Source organism: Nicotiana tomentosiformis, chromosome 7, assembly GCF_000390325.3.
Source record: "Nicotiana tomentosiformis chromosome 7, ASM39032v3, whole genome shotgun sequence".
NCBI lineage: Eukaryota > Viridiplantae > Streptophyta > Magnoliopsida > Solanales > Solanaceae > Nicotiana > Nicotiana tomentosiformis.
Genome location: NC_090818.1, coordinates 120,460,346 through 120,478,882, shown reverse-complemented (window position 1 = coordinate 120,478,882; position 18,537 = coordinate 120,460,346). Strand labels below are relative to the sequence as shown.

The window sequence follows — 18,537 nt, the reverse complement described above, 5'->3', positions numbered from 1 at the left end:
CTTCTATTACATTATAAAAAGAAAGTAGCATACAAAAATTTAAATCTTCTATATATTATTAAAAGGAGAGGAAAAAGCCCTCTGCTTAAGCCAAGTGGCAGCCTAGAAAAAAGTCACATGACATAAGTAGTTAATAATTAGTTATTGATTATTATTTGTGAATTTAAATATATATAAAATAATAAAATAATTTTTTTTACAATAAAAATAAAAAAAAATTATCCATTCAAATTGGAAAGTAGTTTCAAGTTGAAAATTTTAAATTATTTTAAAATAAAAAACTAAAATTAGAAAAAATAAAAAAAATGCCAGTTTTAAATTTCTTTGTTTTTTCATAATTTTTTTTTAAAAGTTTATTTATTCAGAAAATATTATTGAGAATAATAGAATAAAAGATAAAATATGTTTCTTCTATTATGTTATAAAAAGAAAATAGCATACAATAATTTAAATAAAGTACTATGCTAATAAAAGTTTTTATTAATAATGCAATAATACTAAATATTGGATAATATAATAAAGAAAAATGCAGAACAAAAAAGTTATTCGATGCTTATATAAGTCTCATTAATTTAATAGAGAGTTTTATTCATTAAATTTCAGATAATATTATTGAGAACAATAGGATAAAATTTAAAATAAAAAAAAATTATTTCAAGAGTAATAAAATATATATCTTCTATTATATTATAAAAAGAAAGTGGTAGACAAAAATATTAAACAAGCTAATATACTAATAAAAGTGCTTATTAGCAATGCATTAATACTAAATAAGTATTTGATAATATAATAAAGAAAAATACATAACAAAAAAGTTATTCAATGATTATATAACTCTCTTTAATTTAATAGAGATTTTATTTATTAAAATTCGGATAATATTATTGAGAACAATAAGGTAAAATTTATAATAAAAAATATTTCAAGATAATAAAATATATATCTTCTATGATATTACAAATAGAAAGCGGTAGACAAAAATATTAAACAAAGTAACATGCTAATAAAAATTTCTTTTAACAATGCAATTATATTAAATATTGGATAATATAATAAAATAAATACATAAAAAAAGTTATTGGATGACTATATAAGTCCCTTTAATTTAATAGAGATTTTATTCATTAAAATTCAGATAATATTATTGACAACAAAATAAAATTTAAAATTTTAAAATATTTCAAGATTAATAAAATATATATATCTTTTCTTATATTACAAAAAGAAAACGAGCAGATAAAAATATTAAACAAAGTAATATGCTAATAAATTTTTCTATTAACAATGTAAAAATACTAAACATTGGATAATAGAATAAAGAAATATATAGAATAAAAAAGTTATTCAATGACTATATAAGTCCTTTTAATTTAATAGCGATTTTATTATTGGGCATATCACATTGACAAATAAGATGACAATTGAAATTTATTAAAGCAATACGATCTAATTTGTTCAAACAAGCTCGATCATAATTTTTTAACTTAATTTATATTTTTTAATATTGACCGCGCATCGCGTGTGTACGACTACTATATTATTAAAAGGAGTGAAAAAAGTCATTTTCTTAAGCCAAGTGGCAACCTTAAAATAGGGGAAAGGGAATGGAAAATAGGAAAGACGATTACAAAGTGGGAATCGAACTTCAAATAACCAACTAATTGGACTACTAAAATCGTCTGATATTACATAAAGTTAATCACAGCTTCTCAACAATATTCTTCTCTTTGGAATTGGCATCATATGAACTCGAGCTCGATGTAAAGAATCACATAAGATTTGATTTCTCTTTTATTAAGTGATAGTTTTCGGGTAAGTTTGCCCTTGCACCTTGACTATTTTATCGTGCACTTGCTATCTTCTGTCAACTTATATCCTGACTTATGAGCCCATATCATAGCCAAGATTAGTCATTAAATATTTGCTTTATTTAATAGGTAAAAATTCAAAATTTCCAATGGTTATCAATTTGGGAAGATTTTCTTTGTAAGCATGCTTATATAATGAAATATAATATATCCTCTACCTGTCGTCGTGGAATTAGGATAATCTTTGCTTTTTTTTCTGCATGTTCTTATCTCTTAAAAAGTATTTTTGCGGGTTAGGATTGCTACTAGTTGGAAGGGGGACCAACACTTTCAATATATTAATATGATGTTGATATATTCTTACTTTTGTATAATTTTCCTAAACCGTGGTATTATAGATTATATGTTTGTCTTCATCAATCCCCTTGTCACTGTCTGATTTTTTCATATTGACAAAAAGAGGGAGTCCATAACATAATCAGGCCAACGAAGTAGTTAATAAATGACATTGTACACCTAGAGGCGGACTCAGAATTTGAAGGTCACGGGTATACTTTTGTATTCAACCAAAATCTGTTTTATATATAGAGTGTCTCTATTAATATATTACTATAGAATTTTTGCCGAACTTCCGGGGTGCTGGTGATCCCTGTCTTTACAACATAGGTTCGCCTCTGACTACGCCCAATGGGTGATTAGTAGTCAATGAATTGAGTGAAAACTATCGAAAGTCGATGTTCAAATTCCAGCAAAGTGATTTTTTTTTTATTTCCATAAGTTTTGATGAATAAGTTTATTCAATTGCATGTACAAATGAAAAGTAACACATACCTAGTGAAATAGTTAAAATGCGAGCGCTAACCCAGACACCACGGTTATAATAGTTAAAGTGCGAGCGCTAACCTAGACACCACGGTTATAAATAAAAAGAAGTTAATAAATGACCACTCAACAAATCATTGTCAAATTGGATAACTTATAAGATCTGGTGCATGTTGTAAAGTAGATTAATGCCTAGTAATAGAGAACCATCAATATATGGAGGTGGTAATACATAAGCTGATTACAATAATAAGCGTTTACTTGTAAGTTAGGTCCGATACTAATTTTCATCAAATCAGGCCATGAGAATTTTTCTCTATTGAATTCATTAATCTCCATATAAATGTCTTACTTTTTTTTTTCCTTTTTCTAGTTTCTCTTTTGGTGTTCGGTACCTAGTTTCTCTTTCGGTGTTCGGTACCCGATTAATACAGATTCATACCGTATAAAGGCCCATTAAAGAAAAAACGCTTCCTACCAGGATTTTTTTCCCCTTGCTCGAACCCAAGATCTCTGACCAAACCAGGAAGAGGACTTACGTGTCCATAAGCTAGCCAAAATAAGTATATGAAAAAACGCTAAACTAGAAACAAACAAACAAATAAATAAATAAATAAAGAGTCACGAAGTTCTATTTTTCTTGATATATAGTACGGGAAAACAGTTCTTTATTGTATTAATAATGGTAATCAAATAAGTGGTAATCAAAGCAGTTCTCAATCTCCTTTACGCTCTCGGAAGCCTTTGCTGAAGCAGATATTAATAATGGTAATCAAATAAGTGGATTTAGTAGAACAAAAATATTATATAGGAGATATCAAGAACTTGTCAAAGGCAAATTTTTGTCGGGTAAAGTTGTGTCTTTCTGCTTTCAAATAAATGTGGTAAAATTGTCATTCAGAAGATTAGTCTTGCTATGTTTTCCTTTGCACATTAGAATAAACTCAAGTTAAGATAGTTTTCTTCTCAACATACTAAGTTTTTTATAAAATAACAGAGAGCTGTTGAACATTTATCTAAGGGGGAAAATTGGGAAGAAACAAAAAAAAGTTAATACAAACGGAATATCATATCCAGCTTTTTACACCACAAGCATCAATGACAAGCCGCATCATGTCACTACTGAGGAATTAAAATCAGCAAAAGATGGTTTCTACCGCTGTACCATATCGCAAATTTGCACTGCAGACTTTGATCAATGAGGTTTAAAAACCTGATATTATGAACACTGCAGCCTTCAAATGTTGTATTTGAGTGTAACTTCATTGATCTGAACAGGAGTTTTGGGTCGATAATGGTCATCTGTATCTACCTCTTCAATTTCCTAAGTGATCATTAAAGAACATGCAAATTAAAGGAGCGCAAAAGAAAGATAGAAGATAGAAATCACATTACAAAATTTGCAAATGAAATAAGCAACCAAACTCGAATTGCATATTTAGTTTTTCGTTCTTCGTTTTCTCCCCCATCCTGTGCTCCGTAGTTCACTGCTTTTACATTGTACAAATGCTAACTTATATTAAGTGTTTTTAATAACACTGTTATACTTACGGATTAATTTCATTTGGTTATTTGTTTTCTTGCTCAAGCTGGACGATGAAATATAACCGTCCAGTTCCTCAGGGGATGCATCTACCACATCCACACTGTTCTTTTTTCTTTTTTCCTGATGAAAAGGTAAGAAACCATATGCACACTGCTCCGGACTTGGATTACCGATAAATGCAAAATGATATGACAAGGCAGTGAAACATCAAATGCAAACTTCATCGTACTCTATGCAACAACTGATAGGAAAAGGAAAAGTAACTCATACCTGCACAATATCTTCTCCCTTTATCACACGCCCAAATACATTGATCTTGTCATTCAGATCTGGGATTGGAGCAGTCGTTATAAACAGATCAAATCCTCCACTTTCATGTTTTGTTTTTGAAGTACCGAGCATAAAAGCTTCATGCTTCAGGCTGAATATAGAGAATCATAACTTAGTGATCAATCAAACAGTTAGATATCAAGACTTGTTTACAGATAAATACACGAAAAACAGCAAATAAGATGAGGCAAACCTCGTGTCTAGTCGACTGTAATGCTTTCCCCTCGAAGTCCAATCTTCTGTAGCGTCAAGTTTATCAACTTTACTACCATGGATAACAAAGTGCTTTATTACACGATTAAATTGCATCCCTTTGAAGTGGCCTTTCTGACTGCAAAGGCATTTTGTACAGTTTAACATTCTAGCTAAGAAATGCAAGAAATCCTTCAAACAATGCACATGGCAAACAACTATGACACTAAACCCATCAACTCATTATATAAAGCAACATGTATCAGTGCCAACAAGTCTCAAAGTGTCAACTGCACGGCCTATACCATGTGAAGCACTAACGAATTAGCATGACATATCTTCACCCAGAACATTTTCCTAGATTCTGGTTCTACTCATCTACATGATGCGGTGTTTTAGTATTCGCGATAATTGTGACACTGAAATTACCGTTCATAGCCTTAAAGGTTCTCTTTCGGATAACAAAGAAGATGAACAGCTTATGCCTTCTTAAGAGGAGGAAAAATCTTTGAGAAGCCCTCTTATGGAGATCAAAGTTTGAAAACTTGAGGTTCGTATGAGGGGTGGGGAGTTAAGAAATAAGCTCTACATCATTTCATCAGCCTGAAACGTAAAACCAACATACACGCATGCTTCTAGACACACCCACTCCCAACCCCAGTAACTACCACTGCAGAGTGAAGAAATAGCTTAAGGTAACGCGAATACAAATCCAACACATAATTTCAATGGAAATTACCCTAGACATAAACAAAAATAAACCAAGTACGCACCAGAAATCAACAAATTCGTCAACAATGTCAGGAGAACCATCCTTGTAAAGTTCCACGGTTATCGATCCTTTTGAGGTGGATATGAACTGTCAAAGATTAAAAGAGTTAGCAAAGGGGAAAATATAAGAAAATAGAAAGCCAAACAATCAAATTGGGTAGTGAATTCTCCAATTGTACCCAAAATAAACAAAAGAACAGAACTTGTAAAAAGAAATGAAACGGTAGTAAACTGTTATTTGCCTCCATTTAAAGAAGTTTCAAAAAGGAATTTTCCTCGTATCAAACCAACTAGTCAATATTTGAAGTTAATCATAAGCTTTGGGAACAGTACGCAATAGAAGTAGGAACAAGGGAACTACAAAAGGATATTGGAAGGGATACCTTGCCATACTTTTGTATACAAACTTCTGATGTCCTATAAGAACCAGTATTGTAATACTTGTTTAACAAAACTGAGATTGAAATCACAAGTGCGATCACTTTCCAGATAAAATGCAGCAGAAGAAAGTTTCTGTAAACTCACCGCATATTTAGGGGCATCAGATTCCGTATGCTCAATAAGAGAATTTTCACCCTGCATCATGCAAACAGAAATATGTATTAAGCACAGAAAAAGAATAGAACCAAGAATTTCGCCTGCTACAAGTCCAAAAAGTCTAAATAGAGGGTTACAAATTCCCCATCCCAATGAGGCAGAAAACGAACCCCTCCTACAAGTCATGAATTACGAAATTCTCATAACAACAAGGTCTACTCCACAAGAATTCCATGTTATAGAAACTTTTTAACTGTGACAAATGCAATTTCTACAGTCACAAGTATCTCAACACAGACCATCAAAAGCTACAAGCAAATCAACCCCTAATGGCCAAAACAATTTATCATCAAGCAAGAACAGAAATTGGCAGTAATTCATACCTCAGAGGTTGACAAGTCACCATGTGTCTGAATCATTGACCTAGAAGAAAATTAACAAGTGTTAGGTCAGTTTGGATTAATATTGCCTGTTCCAACTTGCTTTTGGGATTGAGGTAGTAGCTGTCATTGTAAGGTACTTAAGAAATGATCTATAGGCTTGCGGTGTCTCATAAATTAGTTTAAAAAGTTACATGTCTCACTTTGTTCATGACACAAGTGCAAAAGAGTTGAGTGATAACTGCATTCAGTCAGAAAATGTGCATATTTTGGAGATTTCCGCATGAAGAGTTACTTTTGACTTAATAATGGGGCTTTTAAGATACTAATTTTTCCTGAATATTATACGAGAGCAACAACAACAACAACAACATACTCAGTATTATCCCACACCGTGGGGTCTGGAGAGGGTAGTGTGTACGCAGACCTTACCCCTACCTTGTGAGGATAGAGAGGCTGCTTCCAATAGACCCTCGGCTCAGGAAAGCATAAGCACCACATTAATGAAAATATAGACAAAGGGGGACAGTACCAAAAAGTCATATAAAAGCAGAATAAAAACAACAAGATAGTAAGGTGAACAACAATGAAAGAAAATAACGGTTAGTCATAAAAACCTACTACCAACCGAATATTATACGAGAGCATGAACCATTGAGAACTACATTTGTCAAGAGACCAGACTAAGGCAAGGATCGCTAATACCAGGATAAGGAGGGGTCAAAACGGAAGAATGCCTGGGGACATACATTTTAGCTTGCAGTGAGAAGCTGAAAAACGTCCACCTTTTCAAGAAAATGAATTATTAAAATTTTGCTCTTGCAGAACAATATCCATAAAATTTTAAATATCTCCTTGTGTAAAGTTCACATCCTCCTTTCCTAGCCACCAAGAAACCAAACCAATTCCTTGCTACCAGTACCCAAAAACAAGTGCAACACCTTTACACATCCAACTGCCGATTTAGCATGGCATTAACGATAGTGTCCTAGAGTTCAGTTTTGTAACTTAAAGCGTTCTGGATTTCAGTCTTTGTAAACTAAAACTCCAGGACAGTATCCTGGAGTTCGAAGGTTTCATGTCAGACTCAAACATTTTCTTCTTTTTACTTTTATGCAAAATGGTCTAGATTTGCCCTCCGTTAATAGTTGGGGTCAAATCAACCCTTGCCGTTACAAAAATGGGCTAGATTTGCCCTTGTTTACTAATGGTCAACTATTAAGACTAATCCCAGCAGTGCAAATTTAGACCAGTTGGGACGAATCAAGGTCTTATGAATTCCGGTGTTGAGCTCATTGACGGCAATGGTGGCCCGATTTTGAACTGTTAAAACACCCAAAAAACCAAACCCCTTCATTTCCTAAATTATTAACAAACTTTGACAGGCCAAACACTCTGAATCGACAAATCAATCAAAATGCTTCAGTCTTCAATTCTATTGGAGTTGCTATTCATCGCCAATTTCAAAGCCCAACTAATTTTAATACCAATTTGACAAAAAGTACCCATGTACTTCCCCCACCTACAGTTAAATCAACCTTTACAACTTTGTTAAAGTCATCCTCTGTGAATCATCCCAGGCAAAAAATGGCTGATAGTTTCAGGAATTTTCAAAATCTACAGATGATGGAGCTTTTCAGTTTGTGTAGAGGGAATGAAAAAGGATCCATAGAATTTCGGCTTTGGTACTAGCGGAGATGAAACCAAGGTGAAACTGTTAAGCGTGAACTTTTATGAATTAGAGATGGTACCGACAATGGAACGAGTATGGCCGTGAGGTGAGTGAGTGGAGATAAAAATGAAAATGATTGCTATTTTGTTATGAATGGAAGAAGGAGCTAACTATGCACTTATGGTGTATTAGTCTTAACAGTTGATTGTTAGTCAACAAGGGCAAATCTAGCCCATTGATATAACGGCAAGGATAGATCTAACCCCAACTATTAACGGATGGAAAATTTGGACCATTTTGCATAGTTCAAGGACAAAATTGGACCTTTGCCTTTTAGTTACTTATGCTTTTTTTTTTTTATAAAGCGGAAGTTTCGAACTTAACGGTACATGACACGGAATCACATGTTTAAATATACAACCTTTCATGTTCAATCCACCCAAAAAAAAATACACATGAAAAAACAACAACACCAATTAGCAATCAAATAATGACATTAAATATGTAGCTCATAAATTTCATACATCACAACACCAATATCAGTAGATTCAAAAGATTCATATCATAATGAGTTTAAGTAGCATATTTAGTTCTCTCCATGACATGTTATTTATCACAATTCATTTTTCAACATTAGATATAATCAATGCCTTGTTAGAGAGCATATACTGATTTACGCATCATCATGAAAACCATTATCAAAGTGATCATTAACAGCAAACCATAATCAAAACTAAAACACTATCAGAAAACCTTGGTGTCAGAACAAAAAGTAGCCTCACAGCTCATCACCAGCACTAGCTCTATCATTGTATTCTTGTCACTACAGATTTTTACTAATATGGATGCCTCCATAATGCTTCAAGCTTCACATGAGCTGCCGTCATGTTTTTAGAAAATGAGGAAACTGCATGAGAGAAGGAAAAAAGATGGACAAACAGAGGCATCAAAGAAAAGTTTTTTCTAGAGGGGTGGTTCGGAAGCATGGGGCTTAGAGAAGTTAGAGCAGTTGCACAGCTTTTCTTCTTTTCCACCCATTCTTGGATTTCAAGGAAAACAGCTGACCTTTGTATGATAAAGATCAACTCTGTCTAATTTACATAACAAGCCATTACTCAGTCTATTAAAAACTAGTCTTGTCTGTCCAGATATAGAGACGATCCATATTAATTCCATTATCTTGCATATGATCATATAAACAATAAATTCATTTCCATATATATAAGAGGAACACATGTAAGCACTATCCAAACAGAGTTTGATTTTGTTAAATTTTACTTTATTATTACTTTTATTTTTATAACAGTCATATTCAAATCATTTGAGCGCACCTCAAACTATTACATTGGATACTTGCATCCTCCCAATAGTACATACGCTTAGACAGATGGGAATTAACTTTTTTGTTTTTTTGCGTTATCCCAAGTAGAGGCAGTTTCAAGTACCACGGGTCGGTTATCCAGGGGAGAGGAGAGATTGACGAGGATGTCACACACCGTATTGGGGTGGGATGGATGAAGCGGAGGTTAGCATCTGGAGTCCTGTGTGACAAGAGAGTGTCACCGATACTCAAAGGTAAGTTCTATAAAGCGGTGGTTAGACCGGCCATGATGTATGGGGCTGAGTGTTGGCCCGTTAAGAACTCACATATCCAGAAGATGAAAGTAGCAGAAATGAGGATGTTGAGGTGGATGTGCGGGCACACTAGGATGGATAAGATTAAGAATGATGATATTCGGGAGAAGGTGGGCGTGGCTCCCATTGATGACAAGATGCAGGAAGCGAGACTCAGATGGTTCGGGCATGTACAGAAGAGAAGCCCAGATGCTCCGGTAAGGAGGTGTGAGCGTCTGACTGTGGAGGACACGAGAAGAGGTAGAGGGCGGCCTAAGAAGTATTGGGGAGAGGTGATCAGGCCAGACATGACTAGGCTTCAGATTTCCGAGGATATGGCCCTTAATAGGAAGCTGTGGAGGTCGAGTACTAGGGTTGTAGGTTAGGAGATAGTTGAGTCTTGCCTTACTTCGTACCTTTGTGAGACTAGTCTGGCAGGACTTTTGTCTAAGATAGCTAGTGGTAATGTTGTGTCTTACTACTCTTTCGTTTCTCATAGTGCCGGGTCTATTTACTGTCTATCGCTTTTGCTTTGCATCTATCTTCTGATTTTCATGTTGTTGTTATTTTACCTATGATCTTTGTGGTGGTACTGATATTGTCTCCTTTTGTCTTCTTGAGCCGAGGGTCTTTCGGAAACAGCCTCTCTACTCCTTCGGGGTAGAGGTAAGGTCTGCGTACACACTACCCTCCCCAAACTCCACTAGTGGGATTTTACTGGGTCGTTGTTGTTGTTGTTGTTGTTGTTGTTGTTGTTGTTTTGCGTCAGTTGGAATTGAACCCTGGTATGTCATGATCTTCAGACCCTTTAATGCACAACTTATCCCACCATTCATAAATGTCGGTACATCCTTCAATCCGCTCACTAAAAGGACAAAATCTCCTGAGTCATTTAGGTGTAATGCATATTGGGGTTATTTGGACATCAGATTAGTTAAACGTTAATAAAAAGCGGACAAGACATTTATTTTTTCTCCCTAAATGTTCGGTAGTATTTTCTTATAGTTGTACCCTATGTTGCTCGGACTCTTCGAAAATATCTCAAGGTACGTGCCGGATCCTCCAAAAGTAGTTTATTTTTGGAGGATCCGGCATGGTGCGGCAGCATTTTGGAGAGTTCGCGCAACATAGGTTATAGCCACAGATGTGTATCTCTCTTTCAGCTTGTTTTCCACATGTAAAATCTAAACCAAACAACAAACTCGACATATCAATAAAATTACTAAGATTTAAAAGGAAAAAAAAACTACTAAGAAATCACAAATTTAGACTCTACAAGCAGATAAAAACAAGATTTAAAACAGATACAACAATAATAGCAAGTACTCAAGAGAGGATTTCCACAAACCTCCGAGACCAGTGTCTATAAGTAGCAAACAGGAAAAACACCATGACAGCAACAATCACGCCATATAGCATGATCGTAGGGATACTAACACGACTTGGCCCCTTCTTCTTTTTGCTTTGCAATAGAAGAGCTTGTGGTTTTATCTTCGCCATGAGGCTTACGACTTGTCAAGTATTATCTCTGAATTTTCAAAAAGTAAATACAAAATTAAAATCCACTCCACCAAGCTAAACAAAACAAACCAATATAAACAATCTGAAACGACAACAAGAAAATAAATTTCTTTTCCCCATTTATTTCTTTATATTTTTGCTTCATTTTCACATATTTATTGAATCAGTCGCACTTCAGATGCAGCAAAATCCCATTTTTAAATTTTAAATGGACTTGATAATTACAGAAAATTAAAACCCCCAAAATATTTGAACTTTATATTTTCCTTACTGAAGCTTCAAGCTAAATCCATCAAAACATACATACAACTCTTAACATAAATACAAAAACAAATAAAAAAATATAGACATGGGTTTTACTTAAAACACCATATGAACCGATCTGAATCCATTTCCTTTTAAATTAACACATGATAAATTGAGAATTTCAGATTGACTTCAATTTCTAAATTTAGCAAAATCAAGAGCTAACATTTTGTACCTAAATTATGCGAAAAAATAAACCCTAACGTAGTATAAAGATTGGATTTTGAACAGAAAAATCAAATCGAAATACGAAATAAGAATAAGATATAGAGTGTGACCTTCGCTGGTAGAATTTGATTACTTTTCGTTGTTTCTTCACTGTCTCTTCGTTGTATTCCGTGTGGCGTTAGGTGACAGAACAACAGAAGACAGTTAAATGAATCTTTGTTTAATTTTCAAATGTTACCTTTAATATATAATAATAATAATAATAAATAATGAAGTATTAACTCAAATAGTAGCCCACATAATCGTCATTATCATTATAATTGCTATAATTAGTATATATATAGACCGACTAAGAAAAATAAATAGTAAATCTGGCTGGCTATTTGTGTTAAAATCTATTAATAAATTGTGCTTTTCTATTTCACCCCAATGTTAAATTAATTATTCATTATTATTTATTTGATTGAGACAAATTTTTAGATATTAATTTGATTTGCTTATTTTATATTAATTATAGTAGAAAATATAGTAAGATAATTTTTCAAAAAATTAATTTCATGGGAGACAACATCCTAATTAAGGTTAAATTAGTCTAAATCCACATAGCGAGAATGAAATTGTTTTATTACAAAGTGTAAGAATGATTTAAATTTGGAAGTAAATAGTTAATTTGAATTTTATTACAAAATACATGAAAAATATTTCAGTTGAACCGAATAATTAACATTAACGCTACCAATCAAATATCACAAATATAATTGTTAAGAATTTCATATATTATGTCAAAATACAAAACATCTGATCCATTGTCTAGTCATTCCCTGAAAATAAGTGGTGGTGGGTTTAGTGGATGATCACTTTTAATTACGCCTAGTTTTAGCATACGTGCGTTGCACGTGTATAATGTCTATCAATTGAAAATATTTATATTGACGTTATAAAATGCAATATATGTTTAAATGATAACAATAATGTTTCTCATAGTAATTGATAAAGGGTGAAAAGTGCATTTTTTGAGTGTGTTTGCGTGTTAATTCGTATGTGAGTTGCGGGAGTTCACATCGCTTTTGAAGTAAAAATATGCTCATTACGTGTTTCTTTTGTATAGGAACAAACTTGCGCGGAAAAGGATCACATGGGAGAAAAATTGGTAAAAAAAGAGCTGAAGAGAAAAGTCCCGGATAGCGAAGCGAGGTTCACTTCGCCAGACCGGGACCGAAGTAGAAGAAATCAGGAAAGTCCCGGATAGCGAAGTGAGGGTCACTTCGCCAGACCGGGACCGGGACAGAAAAATTCAACTTTTCCAACCCGAATTAGGAGAAGCAATTTCGACTCAACTCAACCCTAAAACATATAAATATGAAAGTTAGCCACTTTTTGAAGGGAGAGAAGACTTGGGAGAGGCAAGAACACGCTTGGAGCAAGGAGAAGGATTCAACTTCACGGTTTTTCCTCTTTCTTTCTAATTTTTCATTGTTATGAATTCTAATCTTGTATTTGTGCAAACAATTATGAGTAGCTAAATTCTCATCTAGGGTTTGATGGAACCTCTTGAAGGATGACTTTTTCATTGCGTTTAATATGAATTTGCCATTTACTTTTCTCTACTTATTCAACTATATAATTATTGTGGTTGATTGAAGGGCCCTCAATTGATTGTGCCTATTTAGTGTATATTACTTGGAAAAGGGTACACATTTAGGTAGTTGTTGACCAACATCACTCCTAATGTATATGAGGAATCAATACGAAGGGTTTAAAAGTGGGATTAGGAATAATGAAACCTTGGTGTAATCTTAGTGAGCGATAAATTAGTGTCAGTTAGCGTAATTCGGAAGAATACATCTAGTAAATTGTTGTATCTGCTCGGAATAGAGTTACGACACCTAAAGTACTCGCGATCGGTGGAGGATATCTAGGCGAATTTATATGAGACGTGGCGGGGAGGATTTAGACGAGAGGGAAAATCGTAACCCTAGACCTTTCCAGTCTTGTCTACAACATTTGCTTTGTTAGTATTAAAATACAGCTTTTTAAATATTTTATTTTTAGTTAGTAACAATCAAATCATTATTCAATATTTCTGAAGGTTGATTACTTGAATTCTTGCGAAATTAGTGGTTGTGATTAGTAGGTTAATTCCCTATGGGATTCGACTCCGAACTTGTAAACCGGATTATATTTGCAACGACCGCTAGACCTCTTTGTGTGATCAGTAATTGTATTAAATATCTTCTGAATATGCATAGATGATGAATTTTTATGGTAATTAATTTTTATTACCAGGGAAATATTTACAAGTATAACAAAACCCTATCACTATCCACCTAGGTTTGGACATGCAGCCCCAAACCTAGGAACATCAAAACTAATTAACACCAGTTCTAAATATAGACTAGCTAAGGATAAAAATTTAAATCTTGAAATCTTTTAGCTAGACTAGGACTCAAGCTTCCTCGACAATGGACCTCTTGGATTATCGTTTTAACCAGCTCCTCACTTCTCCTCTGCTGCCTGCGAAAAGTTCTCCAATTCCTTTCTTGCCATATATGGTATACAGTGCAAGTTAGAAGAATTCTATATATTGTTGCTGATGGTTGTTTACCTGCTGCAAGTTTTATAGCCCATTTTACCTCTTCATTCCACCCAGCCACATCTCTTTTGACTCCAATCCAGTATAATAGTTTCCTCCGAACTGCTGCTGAGTAGGTGCATCTGAAGAAAAGATGATCGTGGTCCTCTGTACCTCCTTCACACAACGAACATGATGGGTTGGCTAATATTCCCCAAGTGATAAGCATGTCTCGTGTGGATAATCTGTCCATGATTGCTAGATAAAAGATAAAAATCCATTTAGGACTGCTGGTGTTATTGCATAATAGTCTCCTCCATTCAACTTTAGGGAACTCTCCTCTAAGCTTAGTATACATGTCTCTGATGGAGTAGCTCCTCGCATTCATCACCTCCCCCACTCCTATATTTGCTTCATTTAGATACTTTGCAGCTCCTAATATTTTCCGAGTGAGCCAAGAAGCTTGTTTCACATTTACATTATATATCATATGCTGTTTTATATAGTATGTATGCATCCACTGTATCCATAGGCGATCCTTCTTCTTACACAAATTCCATAGTTGCTTAAGGATTGCAGTTCTGTTCCACCTGAGGATGTCAGTGATGTTCAAACCACCTGCAGACTTTGGCCAACACAATTATTTTCAGGCCACTAATGCTTTATTGCTCCCTTATGCTTCACTTGTCCAGAGAAACCTCTTACAAATGGTCTTAATCTTCAAAATAATCCTCTTTAGTAAAGGAAAGATTTGTGACCAAAAGGATTGGTTGACAATCAGAACACTTTTGATCAATTGTAACCTTCCTGCATAAGATAGAAACTTTTGTTGTCCAATGCTTAACTCTGGTGAGCATCTTATCCAGTAGGGGCTGACACTAAGCTACAGATAATCTTTTGGTACTTAATAGAACCCCCAAGTATCTGAATGGTAGTGTGCCTTTGGAGAATCCTAGGCACTGGTTAATTTGTTGATGAACATCCACTGGTACCCTTCCAAAATAGATACAACTTTTGTCTTGGTTTGCAATCAGTCCTAAGGAGATGGAAAAGTGCTGAAAACACTCATAAAGCAGTTGAATGGACACCACATCACCTCTGCAAAACAACAACAAATCATCTGCAAAGCTGAGTTGCACTACGTTCAGCTTCTCACATCGGGGATGATAGTTAAAGTCAGGCTTGTCCTGAAAAGACTTTAAGATTATGGTAAGTATTCCATGGCCATGACAAAAAGATATGGCGACAGTGGATCCCCTTGTCTGACTCCTCTTTTGGCATCGAAGGGAGCTTTTGGCTTGCCATTTATAACAATAGAATAGGAAACTGTAGTGACACATATCATGATCCATGATAGGAATTTCTCTGGGATATTCAGTTTTGTGAGAACCTGCTCAAGAAACCCCCACTCTAAAGAATCATATGCTTTATGTATATCAATCTTGACCATACAGTTGGGTGAGATTCCTTTCCTTCTATATCCTTTTACAAGTTCATGCCCCAGTAGGATATTATCATTCAACATTCTTCCTGGTACAAATGCTGTTTGACTCATGTCTATTACGGAGTCCATCACTGTTTGCAGCCGACTTGTGATCATTTTTGAGATAATTTTATATATAATAGTACAACATGAAATTGGTCGATACTGCTTGATGGAAGATGGATTGTTCACTTTGGGAATCAGTGTGATTGAGTTACTATTTATTGGCTTGTACATGGAACCCTCATTAAAGAATTTCAGTACAACCTTTGTAATATCCTCTCCAATTAAGTGCCATGCCTTTTTGTAGAAGTAGGCATTAAATTCATCCCCTCCTGGAGCCTTAGAATCTCCTATTCCCTATAATGCTTGCACCACATCAACTTTAGTGAAAGGGGAAATGAGTTGTAATTGTTGGAATCTTATAAGTCCTAGATCTTATAATCTTCTGTAGAAACCCACTACTTCCTGCTCAATGCCTTATGTTGTTTTGATCAAGATTTCATCATCAGTTGTAAGCATTTTTATCTGGTTCTATGAAATTCTTCCTTTTATACTGGCAAAGAAGAAAGATGTGTTGGAATCACCCAACTTAAGCCACTGCACTTTTGATCTTTGTTTGTATATGCTTTACTCTACCATGCTCCACTTTTTCAACTGTTGTTTAGTGATTTTTTCTGTCTCAAACATATCAGCAGGTGTTGTAGTGTTTCTCATCTGAACTTGTATGCTAGCTAGTGTTTCCCTTAGTGGCTGAACCTTATTGGTTGTATTTGTAAACTCCTTCATGTTGAGCCTTTTAAGAGCAGCCTTCATATTTTTTAAGTTTTGCCAAATTCTTCTCATGCTTCCTTCCTTGTTATCCCAACCTTCATGTACTATATTTCCAAATTCTGGATGATCAGCTAAACAGCTGAAGAATTTGAAAGGTTTCCCCCTACTATCCATTACTGTTTCCAGTTCTATACATAGTGGAGAATGGTCTAAAAAATGAGGATCCATCACATTAACTTATATTGGTGGCATATTCAACATCCACTGTGCATTAACAATAGCCATGTCTATTCTACTGTATACATGGCTATTTGTCCATGTATATGTCCTTCCCACAGTTGCAAGTTCATTCAATCTGCAGTCTTCCATCAGAGCCCTGAAATCCTTTATTTCATTTTCCTGCACTGCTGTACCATTTACCATGTCCTCTATATCCAGTATTACATTAAAATCACCCATGATTAGCCAGGGGCTAGTTGTCTGTGAGTCTAAATCCCTTAGTGCATCCCATATATCACATCTATGAGCAATTGTATGTAGTCCATAAATAGCAGTAAAAGCAAAATGGCTGCTAGAATTAACACTATGAACTATCCCATGTATGTATTGTGTATGATTCTACAACATGTTAAACTGAATGCTATTTGGATCCCAAATAATCCATATCCTTCCTCTTCCATTAGAAGTATAATTGGAGCACCAGCTCCACCCAGCTGCACATTTATTAATAACTCCCTTTGCCTTATTGTCTTGAACTCTATGTTCTACTATTGCTATAATACTAATCTTATTACTCTGCAAAAACAGTTTCATCTCATTTTGCTTATATACCTTATTAAAACCCCTCACATTCCATGTAGCTATCTTCATGTAGAGTTAGGATGGGCTGGGCTTTTTCCTACATTTGCTCCTGTGCTACCTTGAGGATCATCATCATCAGCCCATTTTGTATTTTCCTCCTGTATTTCCACTCTTAATGGAGAGAATCCATTAGTAGTGGTGATAATTTATTGAGTTGGGCTTGCTTGTCCTCCCCTTCCTTTTGTTTTTTACCAGGCTTGTTGATCACCATCTGCTATCTGTGGTTCACTCTGCTGCACTTAGGTTGTCTGCTTACCTATGTCCTTTCCAGCTTGTTTAATTGGTCCCATTGCAACCCATTGAACTGCTGGTTTTATGTTCCTTGCTTGCTGCATGTTTGTACCTACATTGTGACTTTTGTCCTGTTATTTTGTTACTTCTGCCCTTTACTGCTGCTGCTCTCCCTTTTGGAATTTTCTATGTGTCCCAGCTATGTCTTGTACTCCATCACAATCATGCCCAACCATAAGACATTTCTTGTAATATTGTGGCACCCAGTCATATTCCATCATCTGTTTAAATTCCTTCCCCAATGAGTCTTGTACAATGATGCTCTTTGGTAGGTCTTTAGTTATATCCATTTCAATGAGGACTCTAGCATAAAAGATCCTTGATGTACTAGTTGTGCATTCATCAGCATATATAGGGCAGCCCAAACCACTTGCAATTCGACTAAGAGTCAACCTCCCCCAATAATTCAGAGGCAAATTTGGGAAGCTGACCCACAATGGTATAGTCTTTAGGACTTCATCATAGAAATTAAAATCAGTTGACCATGACTTCAGTATTATCGACTTTGTTCCCATAGTGTGTGGCCCTGAGTACAACACCTCATTTTTATCTTCCATGTTATTGAACAGTATAACAAAATACCCTTCATTATGGTAATAAATTTTTGGCTTAGTAGCAAAGTTTCATTGTGAGGCTATAAACCGCTTCATGGCTCTATTGATGGTGAATCCCCAATAACATATAGTATAACAGCCTTCTGCCACTTCTCATTTTCAGCTTCCATCTCCTCCTGTTGTAATTGCACTTTCCTGACTCCATCTTGAATCATAGGAGGTATGACTACTAGATCTATTCCTCTTGCAGCCATCCTGTTACTAGTAAACAGATTTGCCCAAGTTTTCTCACCCTTCCCAGAATATGGCTTTGTTCTTTCCTGGACTGGTACATT

General features: G+C 34.9%; 2 protein-coding genes and 1 long non-coding RNA gene across 3 annotated transcripts; all 3 read right to left on the bottom strand.

The window, feature by feature from the left end:
* Positions 1 to 3,588: 3,588 nt before the first annotated feature.
* On the bottom strand, positions 3,589 to 11,172 carry LOC104115968 (peptidyl-prolyl cis-trans isomerase CYP21-3, mitochondrial-like). The gene is made up of 7 exons (XM_009626714.4): positions 11,021 to 11,172; positions 6,390 to 6,429; positions 5,995 to 6,045; positions 5,472 to 5,557; positions 4,700 to 4,837; positions 4,447 to 4,597; positions 3,589 to 3,954 (listed from the first exon to the last, which is right to left on the bottom strand). Exons 1-7 carry the CDS (start codon positions 11,170 to 11,172, stop codon positions 3,868 to 3,870), a joined length of 705 nt encoding a protein of 234 aa, XP_009625009.1. The 3' UTR covers positions 3,589 to 3,867.
* On the bottom strand, positions 6,654 to 11,014 carry LOC138895034 (uncharacterized). Its single transcript, XR_011409229.1, has 2 exons — positions 7,004 to 11,014; positions 6,654 to 6,711 (listed from the first exon to the last, which is right to left on the bottom strand). It is a non-coding gene; the product is annotated as an uncharacterized lncRNA (long non-coding RNA).
* Positions 11,173 to 17,743: 6,571 nt separating the features above from the next.
* Positions 17,744 to 18,205, bottom strand: LOC138896290 (uncharacterized). The gene has a single exon (XM_070181087.1). It carries the CDS (start codon positions 18,203 to 18,205, stop codon positions 17,744 to 17,746), a length of 462 nt encoding a protein of 153 aa, XP_070037188.1.
* Between the last annotated feature and the right edge of the window lie 332 nt (positions 18,206 to 18,537).

Excerpts from the sequence above, each read along its gene's own strand:
- LOC104115968 (XM_009626714.4), bottom strand. The coding sequence starts at position 11,172 with ATGGCGAAGATAAAACCACAAGCTCTTCTATTGCAAAGCAAAAAGAAG. Across the intron at positions 4,838-5,471 it reads GACGAATTTGTTGATTTCTG|TCAGAAAGGCCACTTCAAAG; the intron begins GTGCGTACTTGG and ends ATGCCTTTGCAG. Across the intron at positions 4,598-4,699 it reads TACAGTCGACTAGACACGAG|CCTGAAGCATGAAGCTTTTA; the intron begins GTTTGCCTCATC and ends CTCTATATTCAG.
- LOC138896290 (XM_070181087.1), bottom strand. The coding sequence starts at position 18,205 with ATGGAAGATAAAAATGAGGTGTTGTACTCAGGGCCACACACTATGGGA.